Genomic DNA, 27,241 nt, shown 5'->3' with positions numbered 1-27,241 from the left:
ATAAAAATAGGTAATACAAAACGATTATGTGGTCACCAAGGTGAATTGGTTTAGTCTTGACTTCTGGTCGTGAGTGACAGTGTTGGGGGGATGGGAAATTATGCTTGCTATGCTTATACAACAATAATTCGGTTTTAACTCAAACACGAGATCTAATTTCACCATAATATTGTGCTTATATCGGAGAGCTACCCCAACTTTTGGACTGCTCTCAGGATTGCACTTACTCTGCCAGTCACTGTGGCTCAAGCAGAGAGGAGCTTTTTAAAACTAAAGTTGATCAAGTCGTACCTGAGTTCAAGGGTGTAACTTTGGTTTGAGAAGTGGGGGGGGGACACAAAATATATGATTGAAACTCTACACAGCTCCCGCGCTACTCTCCATTGGAAATGAATGACTTTCGGTCTGTCATTTGTCGGAGATAGTGGAAAGCCGGCTTGAAACGCAGTGGAAACGCCAGTAAGACGAGGATCGTTTTCATTTTAAAACAAAAGCGCACCAGTGTAAATGTAGCCTTGCAGCTACGGGGGCTGGGACGCATTCACACTAAATCCTCACGTGTGAGCCACATCTCTGAGTGTCACAGTCGCGGACCGACTGTGCAGACCTATCGGTGTATTAGGCTATAGTACTACGAGCAGCCTGCTCCGTACGTTTTCGCATCGCTCTCGCGGATGTCAAACACTGATCGATCTGCGCCTCACTGGCGTTGATGAGATTAACCCCTTAGGTATCGAAATTTGGTACCGAACGACGAGACGTTTTTTGATACTCGATGGTATCGAGGCAATTCGGTCGGTGCCTAAAAAGTATCGAACTCGATATCCAGCCCTACTTGTTGCACAGGACAGAATGTTCTACATCAGTGGTTCCCAGACCCTGAGGCATTTCTGCTTAGGCCTACCCCCTCTCTTCCACTTAGACGGCACCTTTTCCATTAAAGGACAATATTTGCCCCCTAAATTGACTTTCCAATGCATTTTTTTTATCTTTATAAGTAGAATATTAATGTTTAAAATATTTTTTCCCCAATAGAATATGCAATGATGATTAAAAAAAAGTGAAAAGTGATTTTTTTACATACTAAAAGCGCCAGTAGGTGGCGGTAAGTCACTGTCTTATGATCAATTCTGGCAAAAAGAATAGTAGGCTACTAAACTATGTATAAGAAAAATATGTCTCACTTTCTTTATTGTTTAATAGGGGCCGATCGCCAAGACTTGAGAGAATCATTTTATAAAGTCGAAAATTTTCACCATTAATGTTTTGAATAATGTTTAAATAATGTGAGACTCAATTTCCACAGTTAAACACACTTTTATTTCAAACTAACCGCTGTACCTGAAAATATAAAATAAATCACTTGTTGCACAGGACAGAATGTTCTACATCAGTGGTTCCCAGACCCTGAGGCATTTCTGCTTAGGCCTACCCCCTCTCTTCCACTTAGACGGCACCTTTTCCATTAAAGGACAATATTTGCCCCCTAAATTGACTTTCCAATGCATTTTTTTTATCTTTATAAGTAGAATATTAATGTTTAAAATATTTTTTCCCCAATAGAATATGCAATGATGATTAAAAAAAAGTGAAAAGTGATTTTTTTACATACTAAAAGCGCCAGTAGGTGGCGGTAAGTCACTGTCTTAATGCGTGAGTCATCGAGTCATTTGTTCATTCAGTAACTAAGCAAGGGGCTGTATTCATAAACGAATAATTGAATCAATGACTTTCGCGAACGATTCATTCACGAAACACCGCAAAACTCGGCATTTTGTTCGCGTACCCCCTCTGTTGCCTCACGTACCCAAGTTTAGGAACCACTGTTCTACATTAAATATTTAGCTAACAACAGTCTGTTACCTAGCAACAGTGTATGTTAACGTTAGCTCAGTCAAAGTAGGTTAACAGGTGTAGACAGAAAATATGATTATTCTGACCTGAGCTAATTTACTGAATCAACCAACTCACATCTCCTTTCTTTCTTTCTTTCTTTTCATCCATGATGACATTAAAGTCATCTGTTGCAGCTTCTGGCGTTTCATCGCTGACTGTGCCGCGACCGCGATACCTGCTCATTAGAGCTTTCAGTGAGCTATTTTTAGAGTGTGCACGCGACGTTCCTGGACGCGGACAAAAAAATCATAATAAACGAATTTGAAAGTGGGGGGGGGACACAAACGTGATTTTGAAAAGTGTCCCCAGTGGAAATTACGCCCCTGCCTGAGGTCAACCATGTCCCAGGAACGGCTCACTGGCCTTGCCGTCATCAGTATCAATCACTCAACAGGGGAGCAGATTTCATACAATGACATCGTTGATGATTTTGCATCAAGGAAGGCCAGAAAGGTCAGGTTTCAGTTTTAGTTTGTGTTTTCTGTTCTTAGTGCAATAGTGTAATAATTAGATTCTCTTTAGTGTGTTTTCACATTTGTGTGATGGAGTTGTGCTATTTGGAATATTTATTCTATATTTTATTTGTATATTATTCTTAATATTTTATATTATTGTTGCTCTCTGCTCTTGTTACATTTTTTATATATCTGATTGTATATATTTTTGGCACATTTATGTATATAGTGTATATTTATTTAAGTTCTGATAACTTATATGGTCATATTTTGTGCAGAATTGTGTTCATTGTCTTTTGGCAATGCTGGAGGTGGAGATTGTGCACCTTAAAACGTGTGTTTTGTAAGGATAAAAGAAACTCAGATACTTTGATCTCCTGAGAAACAGACAATACACTGGCATCTTCAAGACACCCCACAGAGAGGTGGTGCAGGAAACGTCTCTCTCACATATGCATCAGTGCCTTTTCATCTGCTCCCTCCACTGGATTCACTCAGAATGGTCAATAGTATAATGTTCTATATGAATGCAAATAAGATTTACAGTCATGTTTGGTTTCATTTGAATAGTCTCAGGGTGAGTGGTACAATGGTCTTAATCTTACAAAAGTAGACTAAAAGATAATACAGATCCTAAGATACTTTGATTACCGTAGAGGGTCATTCCATGCAAATTACCTTCTGTTCCCATTGAGGTGCAAACCACCCAGGTCTGGGACCTGGGTTAATTTAAATTCCAATTGTTTGTACATGCCTCCATTTGGGGGATGTTTTATCTTGGTTTTGTATTTAAAGGATTGTAGCAAAAGGGTCAGGGCGATTCTGTAGCCAGAAAGCCCATGGTATGGAATGTGTCCACACACTCAATACTATGTATTTTCCTAAAGTCAGGTATGAATATCTTACTCTTAGATTAGTCTTTGAGAATTTGATGTCTTGTATTGATTTAATATCGTTGAATTGGCTTTGGAGATAATCCTCCCAACATACTCCCAATCAGCCTGCAGTTTTCAAGACGATGCCACCGTCATACTGTAAAACAGATAAAGCAGTTCCTTGAAGCTAAGAACACTGAAATAACGAAATGGCCAGCCCTGAGTCCTGATCTAAACCCATATGAAAATCTCTGGAAAATCCTTGGCAACAAAGTTATGGCTAAGAAATCCACTACAATTACTGAACTATGGAATAGACTGGAAGAAGAGTGTACCAAGATCACACCAGTGCAGTCTGAGAAACTAGTGATGTCCTGCGGCCGCAGATGTGCTGAAGTCATTCAAAGTAAGGGCTTCTATACTTCCTACTAATTTCTGACAGCTGTAATACTCCAATTTTTTTGTTGTAATTTTCTTTCATGCTACTTTGGTTACTCTAATTTTGATCACTGTGTTTTCACCAAAATAAAGGTTTTTGTTGAAATGCCTTGGAAATTTCATCAAACATGATAGTAGGACAGTGGTACACTACAGCTAGTATTCCTTCAAATTTTGAGCGTTGAAGATGAACAATATTTCAGAAAAAAAATCAAGTATTTATAGACTGTTCTCTAATTTTGATCTCCACTGTGTGTGTGTGTGTGTATATATATATATATATATATATATATATATATATATATATATATATATATATACACACACACATTTATACACACACATACTCACATACACACACATATATATATATGCTACAAAATATCTAGTAGTACCAATGTAAGTCCAAATAAATCAAATGCAACAGAATGTAATTTGCAATTAATCAAATTTTAATTCATAATGTACTGAATCACAAGTATATTTAGGTGTAACAAGTGAGAAATGTTTAGAGCGAAGTGGGCTGCTGTAACAATGATCATGAGTTCAGTTCAAAACCAACCCCATATATATAATATATAGTGACAAATAATTAAACTCCAAAACTAACTTCAGTACTCCATTGTCGTCCATTCTTCTACCCATATGGCAAAATCTTTTTTTTTTTTTCAGATAAAAAGCTACCTTCATGCTTTAAGTAGTCAGTCTAAACAGAACGTCTGGCTGGCATTGATAAATAGGACACAAGGTTATATTTTAGGAAAAGAAACGTGTAAAACAGGATATGACTACAATAAACACTGAGACTTTCACTGAACAGGATAGAGGATGAAGATCCCACCCACTGCCCCAAACTCACTATGAAATGTATTTCTAATGGCTTGCTTCTAAAGTCATTTTTGAGTTCAACAAAGGCTGAATAGAAGATAAAACTTAAGATTCAATATTTCATAGTTTGAGGCTTTTGGAGTGACAGATGAAATGATTTTGAATTAAAAATTTAAGTAATTTCAAACATTTAAATGTAAAGGTGCATTGCTTGAAAGAATCATTAAAAATGTAGTTAAAAATGGGTAACTTCACAGCCAATAAAAAGTAGTAAAATGATTAAAGCAGCTTTAAATTCAAGTGATATTGTGGTGATCAGAAAATGCTATGAAATGTCCATGTGCATGAATCTATGAAATATTTCTTGAGTTGAACGTGGTTGGCAGGGTGGATTGAAATCCCCAGTTTTGTCTGGATTCGGGGTGACGACGGTAACCTAATGGTTAAGAATCAGTACTGGTAAACCAAAATTTGCAGGTTCAACCTCATGAAGGAATCACAGCAATCCTGTGATTCCTACTTTACTGTTGTCATGTCATAAAGCAGACCATTTAGTGGTGCAGACCCTGCCAATTCTTTTCTAAAAACTGCCTTGAATGAAAAATAAGTTGCATAAGACCCATTTACTGAAAATAAAGGCACCCAGTCCCAAACTTCATCATGAATAGACAGTTACCATAATGGGAAATCACTTTAATATACCCAGCCTCTTAAAAATACAATTCAGTGCACTCATAAAACCTTCATGCGTTTTTCCTTCAACATTCTTTTTTCTTCATTCAAACAAACTGTGACAATGATGGGACTACTTTGAAATTAAAATACATGAATCATCACAGAGAAAAATTACAAATAACATTCCTGTCATGTTAAAGGAATAGTTCACTTAAAAATGAAAATTTGCTGAAAATGTACTCGCCCTCACGCCATCCAAGATGATTAGATTAGTTTGTTTCTTTATTGGAACAGATTTAAAGAAATTCAGCATTACATCACTTGCTCACCAATGGATCCTCTGCAGTGAATGGGTGCCGTCAGAATGAGAGTCCAAACAGCTGATAAAAACATCACAATAATCCACACGACTCCAGTTCATCAGTTAACATTTTGAAGTGAAAAGCTGTGTGTTTGTACGAAACAAATCTATCAAGATGTTTTTAACTTCAAACCGCTGCTTCCGGCTAAAATACTCTAAGAGACTTTCTCTGGTAAAAAAGTTGTCTGGTCTGAATCAGGGGAGAAATATGCACCGATCAAGCACTGTTTACAAGCAAAAACAGTCTAAACCATTTCTAAACAAATATTTTGATGTTTTTAATCAGCTCTTCTGACGGCACCCATTTCTCAAACCTGTTCCTATGAAGTTTACATCACATTTACATCTTGGATGGCCTGAGGGTGAGCTGATTTTCAGCTAATTAAAATGTTTGGGTGAACTATTCCTTTAAGTTTCCATCAATAATCTTCTAAACACTAAACAATGTCTAAAAAAGCTAAAACAATAAGATAAATATGCTTGATCCAGTAATGCAGTGCTCCATAATAATTCATCATCTGCACATGTATCAGCATGAATTTGGTTTACTCTCAATTCTCATTTTAGTGTTCACACTATTATGAGTTATTATGCATCATTGCACAAATGGTATCACAATGGTAGTGTAACCTAAACATGGTATGGAAAGACATTCATAAAGCGCAGATATTAATTAATGCTATAATACCAATACATACATGACAAACATTTAAGTCATCTTTCATAATGCATATCAACCATTTCATCCCAGCTTTGAGTTACAATCGACATCTCAGTACATCTATACATATATATATATATAGGATGAGGGAGTATAAATAGCGGCATTGTTATCATCGGGATAGCCCAAAATCTCTCAAGAGGAGCCACTGTGTGGGATAAAAAACAGGCCTGAGAGAAGGTCATGGGAGTCAGGCTGTCTACACAAACAAGAGGACAAGAATCGAGATTAGTGTTGAGTTATAGCATTCCAGGGACTTTTAGAACTCTTCTGCATCATTACTGACATTCCTCCAACCATCATCACCTTGACTATTATCGCTATGACACTGTTTACAAAGGCAGGATCCTAGACTTTCTCCATGAGACTGTGAAGGTTGATCTAGAGCAGTGGTTCTCAAACATTTTACAGCGGCGTACCCCCTGGGGCATTTAACATTCTTCTGCGTACCCCCTCTTTTCCACTTAGACCACAGTCACACCTTTTCTATTAAAGGACATTATTTGCCCCTAAAATTGATTTACAGGTGCATTTTTTACCTTTATAGAGGAAAAGATTTTCTATCCTTATTAACTGTATGTCATGTTTTATGCCATATTCTTAACATTCCAAGTGTATTAATATAATAAATAAAGCAATAAATAATGGCAAATCGAAGTGATACTTGTAGATTTAAAAATAAAACCACCAATAGGTGGCGGCAAGTCACTGTCTTTAATGAGCCAGGCGTCGCGTCATTCATTCATTCAGTAACGAAGCAAAAATAGTTATGAATGGGTTATTAATCACTGACTCTCCAAATCGTTCAAAGCCGCAGATTCGTTCACAAATGAAACACTGCTGTATGTTGCTTGGAGACGCACACCAGATGATACGGATTTTGTTGGAACTATTATTTCGTTGCAAAATAGAACAAACATGGCAATATTCTGTTTAAAATGTAGGCTACATTTAAAATGTAAAATGTTCACTTAATATTACCTTTTTATGTGGAACTGTTGTAAAAAGTGTCGCATTTGCCATCGTTTGGATATTCAGAGAAATTTGCATACTGGCTCGAATTTTAAACATGAAAACAATAACTCGCACAGAGTATGTGTCTGTATCGAAGAGAGTTTAAACTGATCTCAATGTACAGTGCGTGTAAATTTTGCTCTTCATGCTATTAAAGGCACAATATGTAATTTTCGCTGCTGGAGGGCACGTATTCAAATGAAACAAATAGACAAAGGCGTAGTTAGATGACGCCGTGACAGTGTGGAATCATGGGAGTTGTCGTCTTCATCCACACAGCCGATGCAATCCGACGGGACTCGGGCAGAAATCATGTGCATGGATGAGCTAATGATATATTAACGTAGTAGAATGAAGCAGGGTGAGGCTGAAAGCCGTCAAAGTGAAACGAGAACGTTGAACGAGCGTGACACATGGCTCGAAAGCAGCGGAGCTTTTATTATGCCACAGTCGACTGCTTCTGCTCCTTCCGGTCGTGCATATGTGGGGGAAAAAAAGCAGTGCTGTTTTATCATACTAAATACATTTGAATGTTCTGTTATAATGCTACTAACTGTCTATTAAAACGCACAACATATTAAAGCGTCTTTGGTGTTTCCATGTTTTCTACAAAACAAACAAAACCAGAAATCGAGGGGTTATGACGTCATTGGCAGGTGACACAATGACACTATAGACACGGTCCGTGTCACTTGCTAAAATTGCTTATTTCTCTGGATTTAAACATTCTTCGAAACATTTGGGATAATAAGTCAGCAAAATATATAACACTTCTTCTAGTGGTTTTTGGATATTTTAATAAAACAATCTTACATATTGTGCCTTTAAGTGAAGATCTACTTATTGAACAGCAGCGTGATTTGCTAAAGCAGCAAATTCAGCGGTCATCCTATCGCATGCACGCTGCTCGTGTGGATCAGTGGATGCAATCAGTTTTGACCGCAAAAGATGAGGTAAGCTGATCGAATATCATGTATTTGACCGTTTACGGCACTCTCATTTTCCTATTTATACATTAGAAGTGGCATTTTGCTTGTCAGAAATACATGTTCGGTTTTACATGTTTAATGTTACTTTAAGTTGGGGAAGAATTAGGCTAAACGATTGCCAAAACTCAGAATTTTGTTTGTGTACCCCCTCCGCCACCTCAGTTCCAATTTGAGAACCACTGATCTAGAGGTCACAGTGTCAAAAACAACATGGAAGCAGTACATACTGCTGCCGTTAGGTGCATAATGCTTTATAGACTGACCCAAGGCCATGTGTCACTGATTATGTGGTCAGCACACTAGTGTGTAGTAAATTAGAAAGTCATGGTTGTAAAATCGATATGAAACAAACAAAAAAAAATCATATAAAACACGAAATGCTGCCCACTTATGAAACTGCAAAGACAGCCTTGGAGGTATAACAATAACACTGCAAAAAAAAATTGTGTTCTTAATGAGTATTTTTGTCTAATCTTCCAGTAAAATTGTCTAAAAATCCTTCAAAGAAGATAAATGCAATTTTTACACACAAAATTTACACTACATAAATAAGACTTGCTTTCAATAATATAAATTTTGTTTTTGAATGAAGTCTCATACTCAGCAAGGCTGCATTTATTTAAACAAAAGCAGTAAAAACAGCAATCTTGTGAAATTACAATTTAAAATAACTCTTTTCTATTTGAATATAGTTTAAAATGTAATTTATTCCTATGATGGCAAAGCTGAATTTTCAGCAGCCATTACTCCAGTCTTCATTGTCACCTTCAGAAATCATTCTAATATGCTGATTCTGAATACATTCGATTCTTTGATTTGAAGTTCATAAGTACAGCATTTATATATTAAACAGAAATAATTTGTAACATTATAAGTCCTGTTTATACTTAAAACAATGAAACAGTGCAGTAAGACAAAATTCACTAATATTTAAGATATAACGAGAACTTATGCAGCAGTGTTGCTTCAAGAAAATTTATCTGGAAGTTCTACTGTAATATTTGACTGGAAAAAAGTCAAGAAATACTCATTAAAAACTTTTTAGCAGTGTAGCATTGACTTTGGTTTCTGTTAAATTGATTCATAATAGCTTTTTGAATACAGGTCCACAAATACTTTAAAATACAGTCTTTCAATTGATTATGGTACTACGATTAAAAAAAACGATTGTAATTTTTTTTATCATCTCTACAAAATAACTAAGTACAATCAGTTGTACTTTGCTATAAAGGCAAAATATGAAATGCAGAATGAAAGCAGTTTAAATGACTGATTCAAGCCTCTCTGTTGTCATTGCGGAAGCCTGGAGAATGAATGTGCTTGAGGGTCTCAAGCCTGTTATTCAAATGACAGCAGGTCAGGGTGGGATTCTTCGTTCTCCAAGTTGAGGGTACGGTAATCCACTGTGCCGTTCCCCAACAATTCCCCCTCAGTGACACCGATGCGGCAGCCCCCTTTCCCTGGACACGGAGTGGAAGCCATTCTAGTTTCTGAGCTGGCCAGTTTCTTTGGGTCCAGATTGTCTTTGTGAATGAGATCTGGAACAGAGAGCAGCAGCTGTGACTGATCGACATCCTCTGAATTTTTCTCATCCATCACCACAGCTGTGGGCTTGTTATTTAGTTCTAAACTGGTCTTCTCCATCTGGCTGTCGACACGGTCGCCGGGTTCTGAAGGTTTCTCAGTGCCGGACACTTCAGGCTGAAGCTCAGCTTTATCTTTGGAGATCTTGTCAGGTGAGGAGATGAAGGAGGATTCTGAGGAGGCTACCACGGGGTCAGAGGATATCATCATGTCCTGGGTGGTCTTCAGGGCCCGTGGGAGACGCTTTTTGCCAGTGGGAGGTGGGGGATCTAGCCGAGGGAAAGAATCCAGGGAGATGTGACTGTGTGAGAGAAAGAAAAAGCAAAGACACAATGTGATCACGCAAGATAGAATGACCACAAAAGATTATTGCAAATGTGTGGCCTGAATTTCCTCACACATGGTGGTCCAATAAGATTTATTCACTTCATTTGAATAAATCTTATTAAAGGTAAATTTTAAAGCACCGATCAAGCCTACAGGGAAAGGGAAAAAAGTAAACAGCAGAACACGCCTTTCTTTTGAATTCAGAGGATCATTTTTAGGCAGGATAAAAAGATGGTCCAAAAGACAGCTGGACAACTCATTATCTTTGCCATATTTCCAATGCAGGGAAGTTGATTTGAATTTTAAACTTTGGATTGTGAAGTTTGTAGTTCACTTAGAATCCTTTTGTGACAAAAACCAGTGGCGGCTCATGGGTTTTAAAATAGAGGAGGCACACTAATTATATTGGTCTGGGATCCCTGCCGATTATTATTATTATTATTTGCTTAACCACTTTAAAATGGCTTTTTGGTTGCTTTTAGTCAGAAAACGTAAAGAAAACGACATACATACAGCAAGATATTATAATTTCACTTACCTGGCCTATCACTTGAAGCAAACATCCATCCCTTCTTAAAAGTCTGTGTTAAAAGAGAGCTGCCTGTTGCGCCATTTAATTAAGCCGACTGCTGTAGCCTATATCCAGCTTAGGCTGTTTTCCCTAAATGTGTATATATACTGTTTGAATGACAGCTTGGTAAATCTGTTGGCGATCAAATATTCAATATCACTACTCATAAGTACTTGGTACATTATCAGCGCAGCGGGAGACGCAATTAGGTCACAGTAAAACTTTTACAATAAGTAGCAATTTTTTGACCAAATCAGTACGTTAGAGTCTTTTCTAAAGGATCATGTGACACTTAAGACTGATGTAATGGCTGCTAAAAACTCATTTGCCATCACAAAAATAAATTAAAAAAAATATATGTATTAAATATTATTTTAAATTGTACTAATATTTCACAATATTACTGTTTGTACTGTATTTTTTGATCAAATAAATACAGCCTCTGTGAGAATAAGAGACTTCTTTCAAAACTCAAACTTCTGAACGGAAGTGTAAAATATATATGTTAATATATTATAACATGTTGAAAAAGGTCAGTGGACAAGAATAGTAGATGCAATGATGTAATTACCTTCTCAAGTCACATGAGCTGCTCACAGTCATTTAGTGACACTTTCTTGTAGTGAATGTTCCATATTAAATATCCCATGATAACGGCACAATTCCCTCAATAATGCCACATATCTGTGCAATAATAGCCTTACTAGACATGATAAGAAGTTGGTTTCTTGTAAATGCATGATTTAATTTATCATTTTATGAAAGTGGAATTTGCACTTGGTCTGTTGAAGATATGAATGTTGATGAAAGCCATAAAGTCTATGGGTCTTTTTCACCCATTTTAACATCCGCCAGGTAAAAAAAAAATCAGCTCTCCTCATCAGGCCCCTCAATTTGAGGTATTATTCCACAAATCGTGAAGCTTGGGTAACAAGTACTACTTATGTTTTGTCTTTCTAGCACTAACTCCAAGTAGCAATGTCTTTCAATGATGGTCTTAGCAAGTTCTACTAATTATGAATATAAAGGCATTATTTTCCACAAATTTTATGAGCAGGCATAATAAAAAGCTGGAAGGAATGTGTATAATAGATGTTACACAACTGGTAAGATTCCAGCCAATTAAGCCAAACCCTCGACGCAACACACACACACAGACTCACACAAACAGACACATGTATATTCCCTTGAAGGCTGCTGATAATGAATGCAGTTGCAGTAGGGCTGCATGAAAAGCTTTTTTTCCCCCCTCTCAAAGAGATGTCAGTCAAATCTTTCCTGTAACTCATGGTGTTCACAAATAATAACAGAGCTCAAAGACATTTCTCCTGTTTTCACATTCACTGCTGCGTGCACCATCAGGCTGAATTAATCAATTAAGCAAAAGCTTAAACTAGGACAACATGCTGCTATAATGCGTGCTGGAGAGAAATGGGCAGGAGAAAAGTAACTACTCGTCTGTGGTTTCACGTGATTGTCTGCGGTAGCACACCAATAGGGCCATCTGACATCTGAAAGAGATAACTGATGCCCAAACCACTAAGCACTTCACTGGCTGACACGTTACTTCATCTGCTAAAGCTACAATACCCAGACTAATTCTATTATGTTTGTGAGTAGTATCAGCCTCAGACGGGCCACTCATGGCCCACCCACAAAACTTAAATACTCAATTAGGTTGTCTAACTGCAAAACATCTTCAGCAAAATCATGTTTAAAAAGTATTTTTGTACAGTCTATTATTCTAGTATAATCCATTTCAAATTGATCTGTCCTGAAAATGCAACTAAAAACAAAGCAATCTATGGCTGGTCAGGTTACATGTTATTCAGACAGGCTCGTCCTGTCTAAGTGGGTAGTTTTTGGCCAAAACACGTAAAAACTGGACCAGATTTTATGCTGAAAATCACAAGTATGGTTCTGTAAATCTAGATTTTGAGTGAGGAAGAGAGAAAGTAGTAGGATGTACAGCAAATGTTCAGCTCCCAATTTTGTGTGTGACGCAGTGATCATTGGTTTTGATCCTTCTCCACAGGGCTGGACATTATCATGTAGCTCGTGGCTGCAGTTTAAAATACCTCACTGAGGCTCCGCCACAGTAGCAAATGTTAGGAGGGTATCTGACACACTGCTATTCTGGGCTGGTTTATGAGCTCCTGATGTGTCCCAGCAGGAACACCTCTGGACCAAACACTGTCCAGCACACACACATGTACGCGCCGCATGGGTTACAGGGTTGCCACTGTTTGACCAATGAATTTCCATATTTCCAGTTAAGTTTAGTGCACACTAAAAAAAACATCAAAAAAAGCTTGAACTTGAACAATTTTAATTGTTTTAATTAAAATTTTTAATTACATTTTAAAATTATAATATAATTCTAAAAATTATAATAAAATTCAAAAAAGCACATCCTATTGGATATGATATTGATATATTTTTATTATAATTTCTAAAATTCTATAAATAATTATTCTAGAAATTATAATTACAATAAAATAATACACATTTTAAAAGTTCTTGGAAAAGACATTTCCTATTTGAGACATTGATGATATTTTTATAGGAAATATAATATAACTAACTATAATATAATCTCAAACTATATAAGAACAGTGTTACAATTAAGGTGAGACCAAATAGCAGCATTGAACACAAAAACTAGATGTGGAGATGTTATTATGGCAATGTTCTGCTACTGAAGAGAAAAAAATAACAGTGAACATAACAGGAGACAATGCCCCCATTTTCATTCAACTTCAAATCTCAGATCAATAATCAATCAAAGGTTCCGCCACATCAATGTCAAGCAGTAACATGCATGCAATGCAGCTATCTGGAAGTTTACCACTGATGAAATAAAGAGATTTGTAGCAAGTAGACTGTGATTCCAGATAATGACAGCTTTTATACTTGATCGACAGTCATGTGTCATTGAAGAAATCATTAGAACCTGATTAGACTCACGGTGCGTAACGGCACATTCTGTGAAATATAGCTAATTAATTTAGTTCTTTTAAGGGCAGTTTTTAATTTCATGGTGTTCCACCCTTGTGGGGCATATAGGAGTTCAAATCAATTGAATTGTATTGGAGTTAACTTTATAATATGAAGGATTTTTTTTCCGGTCAAGTGTGGTGACCGTTCCCCGGATTTCACAATTCACATCTCCTTGGGTATCCTTCTAGGTCATCTAATTTTGTAATCCTGAAAGGAAATGGAATTCGAGTTTACGGTATCTACAATAGATGGAGCTAAACACTTCAAACTAAAGTACCATGGCAACTTCAGGAGAAAGAATGTTCTCAAAAGCCTCCAGAGCGATCAGGTGGGCCCGGGCATCAGCTTCTAATTCAGAGGCACCTGAGTTTCCAACAGCTTTACTCAGAAGCGGCAGCCGTACTAAAATGAGATGTGATATTATGCAGTTTGAATTACGCCACAGGGAGAAGGATCAATCCGGCAGCCGCTCGTTTCCCTGAGCGTGCAAAGATGAGACTGGGACGCTCCAGAATATCCTTTAAATTGCACAGCGATTCAGATGGTGTTCTCTGCACTTGTTGGTTTTGTGAGCTCTACGTGTTTTAGTGGTTATTTTTATTTCTTGAAGCAGCTGTGCGTGCATGTGTCATCTGAAGTGGTTCCATTTGCGTGCCATCGATTCTTGGAATCGCAGAACGACTGAACCACAGTTTAAGTAGGAAAGTCAATCAACTGTATTCACAATGGATTTATGTGTAACTTAACTAGTGTAAACTTAGAGAAGGCTGCCGAAGTAATGCCAGTTTGTGTAGCCATTTTTAAAAGCTAGTTCAAATGGTCCAGTAGTTCAACTTGGTGCATGCCATTGAACATTCACTGAGAATGACTCTCACACTGAATGAACATTCACACAGTGACACCGCAGCGCTCTTAAAAATGACAGAACTCATTTTAAATGGCTTTGAAATGAGTCATATACTTTGAAAACCTGCAGTAACCTACAGGAGGGATAATTGGTGGTTTATTATTCGTGTCACCAAAGGCTGTTTTGTGTGGAATAATTACTGAAAATAATTTAAAAAAGGTAACACTTTATTTAAAGGTGTCCTTGTTACACACGTTACATGTACTTGCTATTATAATAACAATTAATTATGTATAATTACATGCAAGTAACCCTAAGCCAAACCCTAATCCTAAACCTAACCATATAGAAAGTACATGTAGTTAATTAATATTACTCAGTACTTAAATGTATAATTACCCTGTAACAAGGACACCTTAAAATAAAGTAACCAAAAAAAAAAAAAAAAACGTGGCCAGGATTCAAGGACAAGGTCAATGAAGACAAAATTTATTTTAAATAATTAGCTGTGCTTCCCCAGGCATCAGTATCATATAAAAACTTTTTAGTAGAATATGCTTGTGTAAAATAAATGTGTAAAAGTAAAAGTTTAGTAGAATATGCTTGTGTAAAAGGGTTCCTTTACTGGTTTTCATGCAGTTGCTATGCAGTTGCTAGGGCAGTTCTAAGCAAATTACTTTTTTTTTTTAATTAAAAGAGCCCACTGTCAAAATTTCAAAAATGCAACAGAAGTAGCAACAGATCTTTTTTTCAGCTTGTGACACATTCAAGTGAACAGAATATTGAAAAAATAAAAGAAATAAAGAAATGGAGGGTGGGACTTTGCTTTATCAGTCGGTTGTTGATTAAATGGAAGCAGATTGGTTGAATGCGCAGTTGTAAACAGACAACTGAAAGAAAGGGGCAGTTTAAGCAGACTATAGCAGTCTAGAACAGTGTTTCCCAACCGGGGTGCCGTCTGTCGAGAGCAGGGGTGCCGTGTAAAAAAATATTTTTTTAATATTTTTAAATTGCTAAAATATTCAAAAAAGCATCTATTATATAATATCCATTTCTGATGTCGCCAATAATTAGAGATGCACCGAAATTTCGGGTTGCCGAAAATTAGTTCACTGCTCAGGTTTCACTTTCACGTGGTGTGACGCTCTGCGTATTATCCCGCTCTATGCGTGTGCGCTCCGCTCAGTCGCTCCACTCGTATAACGTTCATGCGAATCGGAACAGCAAAGTCCACTCAAAAATTGAGCCGACAGGAAACATCGATGTAGTACAGTATTGTTTCTGTCTGCAATAGCCCTACTGTGTGTAACATGATGTGTGGTATATGGGCAACTCTGGTAACACTGCCCTCTCATTTATTGATCTGCTAACCGCTATTTTATGCTCACGTGTTCTGATGATAATAATAGCTTTCTAGGACTAAACATTATTTGGATAATTGGTAAAAAAAAAGAAAAAAGTTAAATATCTCAACCCTACTGTTAGGCAAGGCAAGGCAAGTTCTTTTAACGACAAGGCCTGTCGTTATTTTATTTGTGCTATCATTATTAATTTCTTTATTTGTTCTTATTTTATTACTGACTGCTTACTTGTCATTTTGTATTCAAATCAAAGTTTGAAATCAATCTATCTCGCACCAAAATTACCCCACTGTAAAATAAAAAAAACACTGAGTGAGCAAAAATTTGTGAGATAGTTAGATATAATGGTAATTAAATAATGTTTACATATGTATAAAAGCCTACATTAAAATATGTCATATAAATTGGTATCTTCATTAGAAATTAGCCTATTGATTGCCACCATTGATGGACAATTTTTTTTAATAATATTAAAAATATCTGTATGACATTATATTCTGCAGTTCTTCCCTGTTGTACCGAATATCTATACTTTTCAAATTATCATATCAAAGTTAGAAATTCAAATATTGTGACAAAATTAATTTTGTAGGGTGCCACAAGTTTGTTAATTTCCAAAGGGTGCCGCGACTAAAAAAAAGGTTGGGAAACATTGGTCTAGGATATGTCAGAAGATCTAATCAACTGGGGAAAGTCGTGGCCTAATGATTAGAGAGTCGGACTCGTAACCCAAGGTTGCGGGTTTGAGTCTCGTACCGGCAGGGATGGTAGGCTGGGGGAGTGAATGTATAGCGCTCTCTCTCCCCCCTTCAATACACGGCTGCCCATTGCTCCGGGTGTGTGTTCACGTTGTGTGTGTGTGTTCACTGCTGTGTGTGTGCACTTTGGATCGGATAAATACAGAGCACTAATTCCGAGTATGGGTCACCATACTTGGCCACATGTCACATCACTAATTTAATCATGACATTTTGATGAAAAATTATGAGGTCAAAGAAAATTAAAACAAATTATATGGATATGGACATGGATAATTCATTCAAAGGATCAACAACATGCATTTATAGAATAGATGAATTTTCATTTCATACTGTTTTATCAGCTGATGCAAGCTTGACTCACGTGACCTGCCAGAACTAACGCTAAAGCTTAATTTTTGGTCAGATTAAAGCAATAATGCTTCCCCCCCCCCCCTAAAAATAATGTATATGTTTTAGTCTGACTGAAAATCATACCAGACCAGTTTTTGCAAAGTTGGACTAATAGACAGAAAATGCAACTGTAGATCAGCTTTGTCCAGCATGTATACGCTTCGCCACTGGCAACATGTATTTAATCCTTCAAATATTTTGATTACTCAATGGTTAGACAGATGAAGACTATAACTGAACTATGAACTTGAATCATGCTTGATATCACTGGAGCCATGATATGACTTCAATGTAATTCTATGGATTGTTTTTTTTTTTTACCCATTTTATTGTTAACCTTGCAAAAATCATGTTATTGGCGAGAGATGGAACAGCCACCTCTCCTCAAAAAGCAGCATGATTTGAGGTCTCAAGCCTGTAATTAAAAACTGAAATCAAAATCCCTAACTTGAGTAAAATAGTAGTAGCAATATGCGCCTTAGCAAACAGCACTTATACAAACATGCTGTGTCCTTGAAGGAGGAGAAATCAGGAAAAAAAATAAAAAAATACTGGTCTTGTGTTCAGACAATGACACGTTTCCCTGTGGAGGATTTAGACCACAGCTCAGAGCTGGGTCTTGTCCTCCAGACCTGCTGCCAGTCAACATGACTGGTCATGAATCCCTCATTAGAGACACGGCGAAGAATCTGTGGGAAGATTTTTTACAAGCCTGAAGAAGATTTAAAGATGGCAAATTCTTACATTTCGAAATAAAAAAAGATATTAGTGCATAAATGGAGGAAAATACCGACGTTTAAGACTAAACCAACAACAGAAAGTGCTTTCGATGTCCTTTGTGTGTGGGAAGACTTGCTTACCACTCTATTATTACCAGTCTAATTGTGTGCACTTGTCTGCCTCTAAATGACACTGGGCACACAGAGAGAAACAGAGGAAGTGAGAGGGAAAACTGGAAAATATAAACAGAGGTTAAAGAGTCAGAGTAGTTTATCAGAGAGATACAGTTTAGACACCAAAATATCACTTTTTAGAAGCACAGAAAAAAACCGAAATGCAAGCACTCAAAATGTGTACAAAAGTTAGTATGTGAAGCAGTCAGACACAACAAGCTCTTTTGAGTATGATAATAACGAATAAAGGATGTGATTTGTGAAAACTCTGACACTCTAATTGTGGTTCCTGTTGGTAAAGATCTGACCGGTTTAGACGCCTCGCTACCTTTAGGGTATAATTAGCTTAGCATCCTCAGTCCACAGTCACTCAATTAAGAATCTGTTCTGTCGTGCATGCTAAAACAGGTATAGCTTGGTTATTGTCTTCATTCTGAGCACTTCTGATGAAAGGTGATCTAAGTGGCTGAGCATATTAGCGCAAACATGCCTAATACTGCCCAGAAACAAACCCGCAACTGTACAACTGATGTGATAGATACACTATCACAGGCTAATGTATAAAATCTGTTCTACATTTCACTTCATATAGATGTACTGTATTTCTTGCAGTTAAAAACAACCACTTGTTTGTGAATAAGCAGCAATTGCTTGAAGACTTTAAAAGAGTGTTAACACATACAGCAGTTGGCAACGACATATATACAGTCGTGGCCAAAAGTTTTGGCAGTGACAAAGTTTGCAAAGTTTGCAACTTAAAGTCTGCGCGAACCGGAAGTTGCTGCCGACTTTATTTCAGTGTAGTGACGTATTTCCAGCTGAAATGGAATATTGAATAGAGGGCATGGTTTTATGTTTGCGCTCCTCCTCTCTGTCTCTCACTCATAGCAATCTAACGGTTGGAGGGGTGTGTTTAAGGATATTCTGCCCAAGCCGTCAAACTGACGTCATCAAAAAAGGAATGCCATTCCAGAGCGGAAGTAAATGTTCAGATTTTGATTAAAGATTACGAAGACAAACAATTTTTTTTCAGCGGATTAACTTGCACGGATTCATTATTTACATCAAGATTAGCAATGTGCGCTAGTAAAGTAAATAAAGTCAGTTTTGATTTCATGCGAACTTTAAGCTGTTGTGGTGTTCATTTACATTGTTTCTAGATTATTGTGTAGAGTGATCAGATGCATTTTAAATAATTGCTAAAAGCTTCATTGGCCAAAAAAATTTACGTTTCACAAAAAAACTAATTTCACTGTTTTTTGATCCTGACACAAAATGACCAGCTAACATTTATTGACTAATCATATCAGCAGCACATGTGAAAGTGTGAATGAGTACTAGTCAGGTGAAATCCCTATAATACTAAATGGATTGTAAGAGAAGACTGATTGCTATAAAAGGAGGGAAGAAGCAATTCCAATCATTGTGTTCTTGTTAACAATGGTTACCTCCTAAGAAACACGTGCAGCCATCATCGCTTTGCATCAAAATGGCCTCACATGTAAGGAAATTGCTACAAAGAATATTGTACCTGAAAGAACCATTTACCGGATCATCAAGAACTTCAAGGAGAGAGGTTCGACTGCAGTGAAGAAGTCTTCAGGACGTCCCAGAGTGTCCAGCAAGCGCCAGGACCGTCTCCTCCTGAGCAGTCAGCTACGGAATCGTGTCACCAGCAGTGCAGAGCTTGCTCAGGAATGGCAGCAGGTTGGTGTGAAAGCATCTGCACGCACAGTGAGGCCAAGACTTTTGGACAACGACCTGGTGTCAAGAAGGGCAGCAAAGAAGACACTTCTCTCCATGAAAAACATCAAGGACAGACTGAAATTCTGCAGGAAGTACAAGGATTGGACAGCAGAAGACTGGTTATTTTCTCTGATGAAGCTCCCTTCCGACTGTTTGGGACATCTGGAAAATCGATTGTTCAGAGAAGAAAAGGTGAACGCTACCATGAGTCCTGTGTTGTGCCAACAGTGAAGCATCCTGAGACCATCCATGTGTGGGGTTGCTTTTCAACCAAGGGAGTGGGCTCTCTCATAATTCTGCCCAAAAACACTGCCATGAATAAAGAATGGTATCAAAATGTCCGGTAAGAGAGACTTCTTCTAACGATCCATGAGCAATTTGGTGATGATCCGTGCATTTTCCAGCATGATGGAGCACCATGTCACAAAGCAAGAGTGATAAAGAAGTGGCTCGAAGATCATTGCATTGAAATTTTGGATCCGTGGCCAGGCAACTCCCCGGATCTTAATCCCATAGAGAACCTGTGGTCAGTCCTCAAATGGCGAGTGGACAAGCAGAAGCCCACAAATTGTGATAAATTCCGAGAACTAATAATCGCCATCAGTCAGGATTTGGCCCAGAAGCTAATATCCAGCATGCCAGAGCAAATTGCAGAGGTTATGAAGAACAAGGGTCAATACTGTAAATACTGACTCATATTGTTTTGCCAATAAAAGCCTTTAAAACTTATGATATGCTTACCATTGTTTTTCAGTATACCATGTGGAAAAAATAATCTACAAATACTGAAGCAGCAAACTTTGCAACACACAAAATGTATGTCACTGCCAAAACCTTTGGCCATGACTGTATATATACTGGACTGTTCAGAAGTAGGGAAGGCCATTATAACCAACAATGTATCCACTTGGTGACCTTTTTTTGATAAAATCACTGAGTGCGTGAACGTTCCATTAGAGATACAAGATTCTGACATCTGATGTGTGTCCCTAAACTTTAAAATGGAGACAAGAGTATTTACTATGCTTTGGGACGGTTTGCTTTTCAATATATGACATAAAATGTGACAAACAAAATGGGTTAAAGTCACCTTGGTCCCCCAAAATTATTAGCAGTACAAACAGCAGTAGATGGTTTGACAATATTGACATTGATTGACTTGAACCTTTTAAGCAAAGCATCAAGCAGTGTTTTTCTAAGTGCGCAAAATCACATTAAACAGCAATTTCATCCTCCAAGCAGTCAGAGGGGCTGTGTTTGTTGAGCACATTGAGCAGACGTAGGGTACTCTCGTCCTGCTGTCCCCAGCTTTCATCACTTTCATCTGTGTTTGACTCGTACTCGGATGTGATTCCCGACTCGCGGAATTTTAGTAGCTCAAGGCTACCCAGAAGCTCGTCCCGTGATGAGGGCGAGACACCTTGGGATGGCGTGTCAGGACCCTCCTCCTGTTGGGGTGGTCCCGGAAGAAAGCGGAAACACTCAAACTTGATCAAGCACTGGTCCCTACCTATTGGACTGCCCAGCGGCAGGGATAGCTGTGTCCCATCGTTGAGTGGAGGAAGGATGGCGTCCTCTGGTCTGGGGGTGGTGGGGTCACACAGAACTGGGGGCACATTGGCACGGAAGGTGATTTCCAGGAGACTATCTTGAGATCCCACTGTTAAGAGAGAGGAAGAGATAGGGGGCTTTTTACACTTGGTTCATTTCAAGGGTCTGAGAACGGTTTACATGAATTTTGACATCTGAATGCTCCAAATTCACTTTAAGCAAACTGAAAAGAATCAAGGCCTCCTAAAGAATAAATAAATACATATAAATAAATATATAACATTTATCTAGTCTTCAGTGTCACATGATCTCTCAGAAATCATTCTAATATGCTGATTTGATGCTCAAATGTGCTGCTTAATAGTTTTGTGAAAAACTTTTTTCAAAAGAACAGCATTATATCTTTTAACATTATAAAGGGCTTTACTGTCAATTTAATGTACCCTTGCTGAATAAAAGTTATTGACCTTCATTTTTTGAATGGTAGCGTATAATCATAGACATTATAAAATTATTTAAAATATAATATAACATTTAAAAATGTTATAAAATAATACATTCAGAAACTTTTTATGGTCTAAATGATAATTTAATATATAATATAATATGTAAAAAACATATATAAAGTAAAAACAAACCAAAACTTTTGCACAACTAAAGGTTTGGAGGTTAAATGTAACGCAGTGTGAAAGTAATTACAACAGAAACAATACTGTTCTGTTCTAGGGTTGTCAAAAGAACCGACGTCGGTACCAAATCGTTACTGAAATTTTACAAAAGTGACGATACCAGCATTTCCCCCTAGCATTTTAAGCACTGTTGAGTGGATTCTTAAAAATTTCTGATTCGCTGTTGGCGAATGGAACCATAGTCAACAGTAAGTTACTGGCTGACCACTAACTACTGAAAGTATCAACCATCATTCTCAGTTTTAAACATTTTGTTTTACTATAGGTTCTCTTATACCTTTGCAAATGATTGTTTCAAAGTACCGTAGTACTGTACTGATTTAAAATAAAACTGGGGTTCAGCCTTTCCACTCTTTTCTCTGTGGATGTCATCTGCCTTCCTTCATATTATATAATGCTTCACAATGTCAGTTCTGCTCCACTTTTAACCTTTTCTTCTGCTCCAGCAGGTTAATAACAGTGCTCCTACCCTTGCAACACATCCTCACTTGCCCTCTCTGAATAGATCTGATGCGTTTCAGCAGCTTTCTTTCAGTCTTGTCTTTTCACTCAGACCCTCCCATCTGTTCCACCTCTCTCTATATCCCATTCAACTTCACTTTGCCTTTTAACTTCTCTCCCATCATGGCACTCCACAGGGGTTAATTAAAGCACACTTTCAAATTGAGCAGCAACACCTGAAGATGTGCTGTCTTTCACATTAGCCTGCATGATAAAGAGCTCTCGTCACACATTCCAACTGTCACACTAAAGTCACCTTGTAAAAGCGTCTGTAAATGGCTGTCAAATCTCTTCTTACGTCCTCTTTAATGATGACACCATATTTTACTCTGAAGTGAAAGTTAGAATCTAAGACCAGCATCATTATCAGGATGTTTTCATAGTTAGACCTCTTTAAAATAATAATAATAATATTAAAAATAATAATATTAGTATTACTAATATTATTATATGAATAATACATTAACATTGAGCAATTTAATAATAATAATAATATATCAGTCCAAATTAGGGCTGTGAATTATAACATGTTAACTTATTGGGATTAATTAAATTAAGATTCATGAGATTCATTTAGGAACTATCCATATAAATTATAATTAGATCAATTAGAACAATTCAGGTTTTTGCACAAACAAACAAACAAACAAACCCTAAACATTATATACTTAAAGCTGCAGTCCGTAAGTTTTGCCTCTTTGTCGCCATCTCTGTTTGAAAACCTGGAATTGCAGCTGTGTGCGGAATTATCTCGCTTGCGTGGGTTGTGAGTCGGCACGGCTCCAGCGCGGATGAATCTAATGTTCTGAAGAGTGTGTGGCAGTCAGTCACCGCACCGGTGTGGATATTTACTGTACTTCACAATCACAGATTCTAGCCTACGTCTTGGAATATATGACCCAAATAAGAATTTTCACCGTATATTGCCATCTGGACAAGTAACAAGTTTGCCACGTTTGTTCTGACCAACTGAGGAAAAAAGCATTACCATAAATCTAGCTACTAATGGTGATTAAATCTAAAGATCGTTTAGCTCATATCACATCAAACCATTCAAATTATTATTATTGTTATACTTTATTCTCAAATGATTAATGTTAACAACATCAGCATTGGTGACTGAGTATAGTGTGTATTAGCAGCATGTAGATTTTGATTTCTGCACAGTCTAATCTAACTGTCATACTCTTCAAATTTCATATCAAGAAATTATTTGAACCCAAAAAGCTAATTATGCTTCCCTTCGAACTGGTTTTCTTTAAAATACAAATCTTTGTAATCCCAGGCTATCTGTAATCAGAAGCACTTTTATAACTGGAATATAATTTAATTTCATTCACATGCGTTTCATAAACACATAATCCCTTCTGGATTACAATCCGCCATCAAAATGATACATTTACTTATTCTGGCTGCTGTGAGAAAAGGCTATAAACGATCCGCCACCTGCAGGATCCTCACATGCGATAGCCTAGTAGCCGGGACAACTTCTTTATGTTTACAGACGTGACGTAATGACGCAGTGCCATGCTCGAATTTCCCGCGAAAACCTACCCGTACCACTCAAATTAACATACAGTGTGAAAAGCAACCGAAATATAATACTATTGTACTAAATGCACAGCTTGAGGATGTCAGTAGATTAAAAATGAAATGTGAATAATTGTATTATGACCTTTTTCTACTTAATTTAACAACACTGACTATAAATAAATTTTTGCATACCAAATTTAATGCATTTATCTTTTAACAACTAATAAAACAATAAAATATGTTTTAATGGATGCAGAAGATCAAGAAAAGATGCTTTACTGATTACTTATTACTGTTTGTGCTTATTCTTCCATTATTAAGGGTTTTAAATAGGGCACAATTAAAATCTGCAACAATGCAGGTTTTTGAAGCTACTCCCTAGCTCTGCTGAACACAGGGAATCATACTCACTAGAGCCATTCCCAGTCAGCTTGAGCTCCAGTTCCTGAACCTGTTTGACCAGGAGAGAAATATGCTGCAGTAGGTCCTTATTCTGCAACAGCAGCTGGTGAACTCGAGCCTGGGCCTCAATCCTCGCCGCAGCTTCTGCAGAGAGCTGATCCTTCAGCAGATGAACCTGAGGAACAAACCAAAGTTTGCGTGCTTCAGCAGAATGTACTACAAACCAACAACACAGAGACCTCCAGCATTTCATATGCTGTATTTTCCTAAAGTCACCCCTACAAAAGACAAAAAAACTGAAACTGGCTCAATTTACTTTTCACCACAAAAGCATTATGCAAATTTAAAGAGATCATTTTAAAATGTAAAAGAATAAAAATCATTAGTTTTTCATTTGATTAAACTTTTAAGCCATTATTTCATAATTAATTCCAGAATTTGGCTTTATTCAGCTTTGGAAGTGTATGTCTGAAAACAATGGAATCCTGTCTGGCTTCAAGAGTTCAAGGAAATGAAAATATATATTTTTTTCATTGTTATTCTAAGAATTTCAAAGTCCTACTTGAATTCATATATTCATGTAAGGTCAAACATCTCTAAAAGATCTGTAACTATAAGCATCCCATTTTGCAACTTGTTATGCATTTCTATTTAATATATTTTGAATGCATTTATATTGAATATGAAAAATTGATGGCAAACTTTGTAAAGTGTCACTACGAAGGTCATCCCATTTAGGTAGTCGCCGTTTATGCAAATTAAAGTGTTTTCATCCGAAAAGCTTCTTTAACACCACATCATTAAAGAAATTTAAGTTGATTTGAGCAACAGCAGAAGGACACATGTCTGTTATATCGGTTTAAAATAATAATAATAATCATAATAAAATAAAAAAAATAATAATTTGAATATTTCAATATTTTAATATTCAGTTATATAGTTTATAATTAAATCAGAGCATTATTTTTCTGCCACAAAATGCAGAAATGCACAATGCAGGTTTTTGCAAAAAATTACATATAAATATATCAAAAATAACAAATAAACAAGCCATTAAATATTACGGATAAATATTATCACTGAATACACAGCTGTTTAATTAAGTAATAATTCACTTAAATCAGCCTAGGTAAAGGAATTAGCTAGAATAGACTAACAATCCTCAATTTTCATTAGTACCAGAAAAAGACACATAAGGCAGTCCAGAGTCCACCACACATTTTGTTATGAATTACTGCTTGGTTTGTCCGGCTAATGACAAACGGCTAGCTATAAAGGTTTCCACAGCGATTATGATGCACCTGAGTGTCCTTCATAAGTCCTAAGTTTCTACCCAGCGATAGACGGCCAAATCCATTTTTGCCAGTGGCTTTTCCTGAGCACCGTCTAAGTGTCTTTTTGCTCTTAAAGCCACTGTGGCTGCCCTCCAAGGGGTCCGCGGTGATTTATTACCTACCTTATTACCCAGCTGCCTGCCCTTAAGAACAATACATTCTCTAGACAAAGCCAATGAGCTGTCAAGATCAGGCCAGCAGGGAATAGCGCAAAAGATCGAGGGGAAAAAATGACCATACTGTAAATGTGGACTGAAAGCTTAGTTCAGGTTAAGCTCCTTGTCATCAGTTCTTGAGTGCACGTGCTTGTATGTATGTGTGTGTGTATGTTTTCTGACAAAGAGTGATTGTCTTTGGGAAAATAGCCGCCTACCATGACAAAAGATGCTGTTTTCAAAAGGATATAGGATGTAAATGTATAAAAGCCTCATATTTCATACTGTCATAGCTTTATATCTCAATCTGAGTGGGCCACATTCATCAGCAAGGCAAGTCAGGGAAATGTTGGAGCCCAAATGTTTTGATGATCATCATTTTCCTCGGTGACATCAAAAAAAGCAGTATTTCTTTTCCTTGTCTTTAAGTAAACAACAAAAGCAGCAATAAATAATTGTTTAACGTCAACGCATTGCCATGGCGATCAGTTATTCTTTGTTTCAATGTCAAGTGTACTAATTAAGATATTAAAGGTCCACTGTTCAATTATGGCTGGGAATGAAAAGAGTGAGAACAGTAATATTTCTGACTGTATGATGGGAATGATCAACATTAATTTCTGGCAGTAATATTAGCGTATAGTGTGAGAAATATTAGCTAAAGTGCTGTTGTAAAAAAAAAGTAGAGGTTAAAGTAAATACAACAATCTCTTTCAACATCAAAAACACAAACAACTTAAGCAGGTCTGAAGTCTCTAAGCTGAAGTTAAATGACAAATTGTAGTTACTTTTTAAACCCCAAACTGACATTTGAAAACAAAAAAAGTATCTTAAATAGGGATGCACCGATATGAAAATTTTGGCCGATACCGATAACCGATTATTCTTTATTTTTGAAAGCCGATAACCGATATGTTGGCCGATAAATCTATATCCAAATTGTTATATACTTTTTGAGAGCCTGATTACAAAAAAGGTCTCATCATTAAAAGCCACATCCCAAACACTTCAACATAAGCAGCCTAGTTTGAACGGTGTACGTTTTAAAAATATTTTTACTCTCCCATTACCAAATTTAGTCATAAAAGTCTTATTTAAACCTTAAAATGTAAGCAGCAAAATGTAAAAAACAAAATCAAAACAACACCACCACCACCACCAAACCAAACCAAACCTAACCAAACAAATCAGAGCCTTGCAATCCTTCTAGTTTTCTGGATTCAAGTACATGGGTAAGGAATGCTAAATGTTCACACCCATAAATCTCACATTTACATTGTTTTCTAAACCCTTTTCAATGCGTTCTCAAGAGAGCAGATTTAATAGCACTATAGGATGTCACTA

At 37.0% G+C, this 27,241-nt stretch overlaps 1 protein-coding gene across 1 annotated transcript in view; it reads right to left on the bottom strand.

The window, feature by feature from the left end:
- Positions 1 to 9,363: 9,363 nt before the first annotated feature.
- The window catches only part of LOC107594625 (carboxyl-terminal PDZ ligand of neuronal nitric oxide synthase protein-like), a gene marked incomplete at its 5' end in the record, with an annotated part of 41,185 nt that continues 23,307 nt past the window's right edge, over positions 9,364 to 27,241 (bottom strand). Inside the window, 4 exons of the mRNA XM_016284745.1 lie at positions 9,364 to 10,181; positions 14,012 to 14,136; positions 20,949 to 21,392; positions 24,418 to 24,583. Coding sequence (XP_016140231.1) covers positions 9,591 to 10,181; positions 14,012 to 14,136; positions 20,949 to 21,392; positions 24,418 to 24,583 — 1,326 coding nt within the window. The remainder of the gene's footprint in view (positions 10,182 to 14,011; positions 14,137 to 20,948; positions 21,393 to 24,417; positions 24,584 to 27,241) is intronic.

The sequence above is a fragment of the Sinocyclocheilus grahami genome, unplaced genomic scaffold (assembly GCF_001515645.1).
Source record: "Sinocyclocheilus grahami isolate Dianchi unplaced genomic scaffold, SAMN03320097.WGS_v1.1 scaffold187.1, whole genome shotgun sequence".
NCBI classification, from domain to species: Eukaryota; Metazoa; Chordata; class Actinopteri; order Cypriniformes; family Cyprinidae; genus Sinocyclocheilus; species Sinocyclocheilus grahami.
This window is presented reverse-complemented; position numbering and strand designations above follow the sequence as displayed.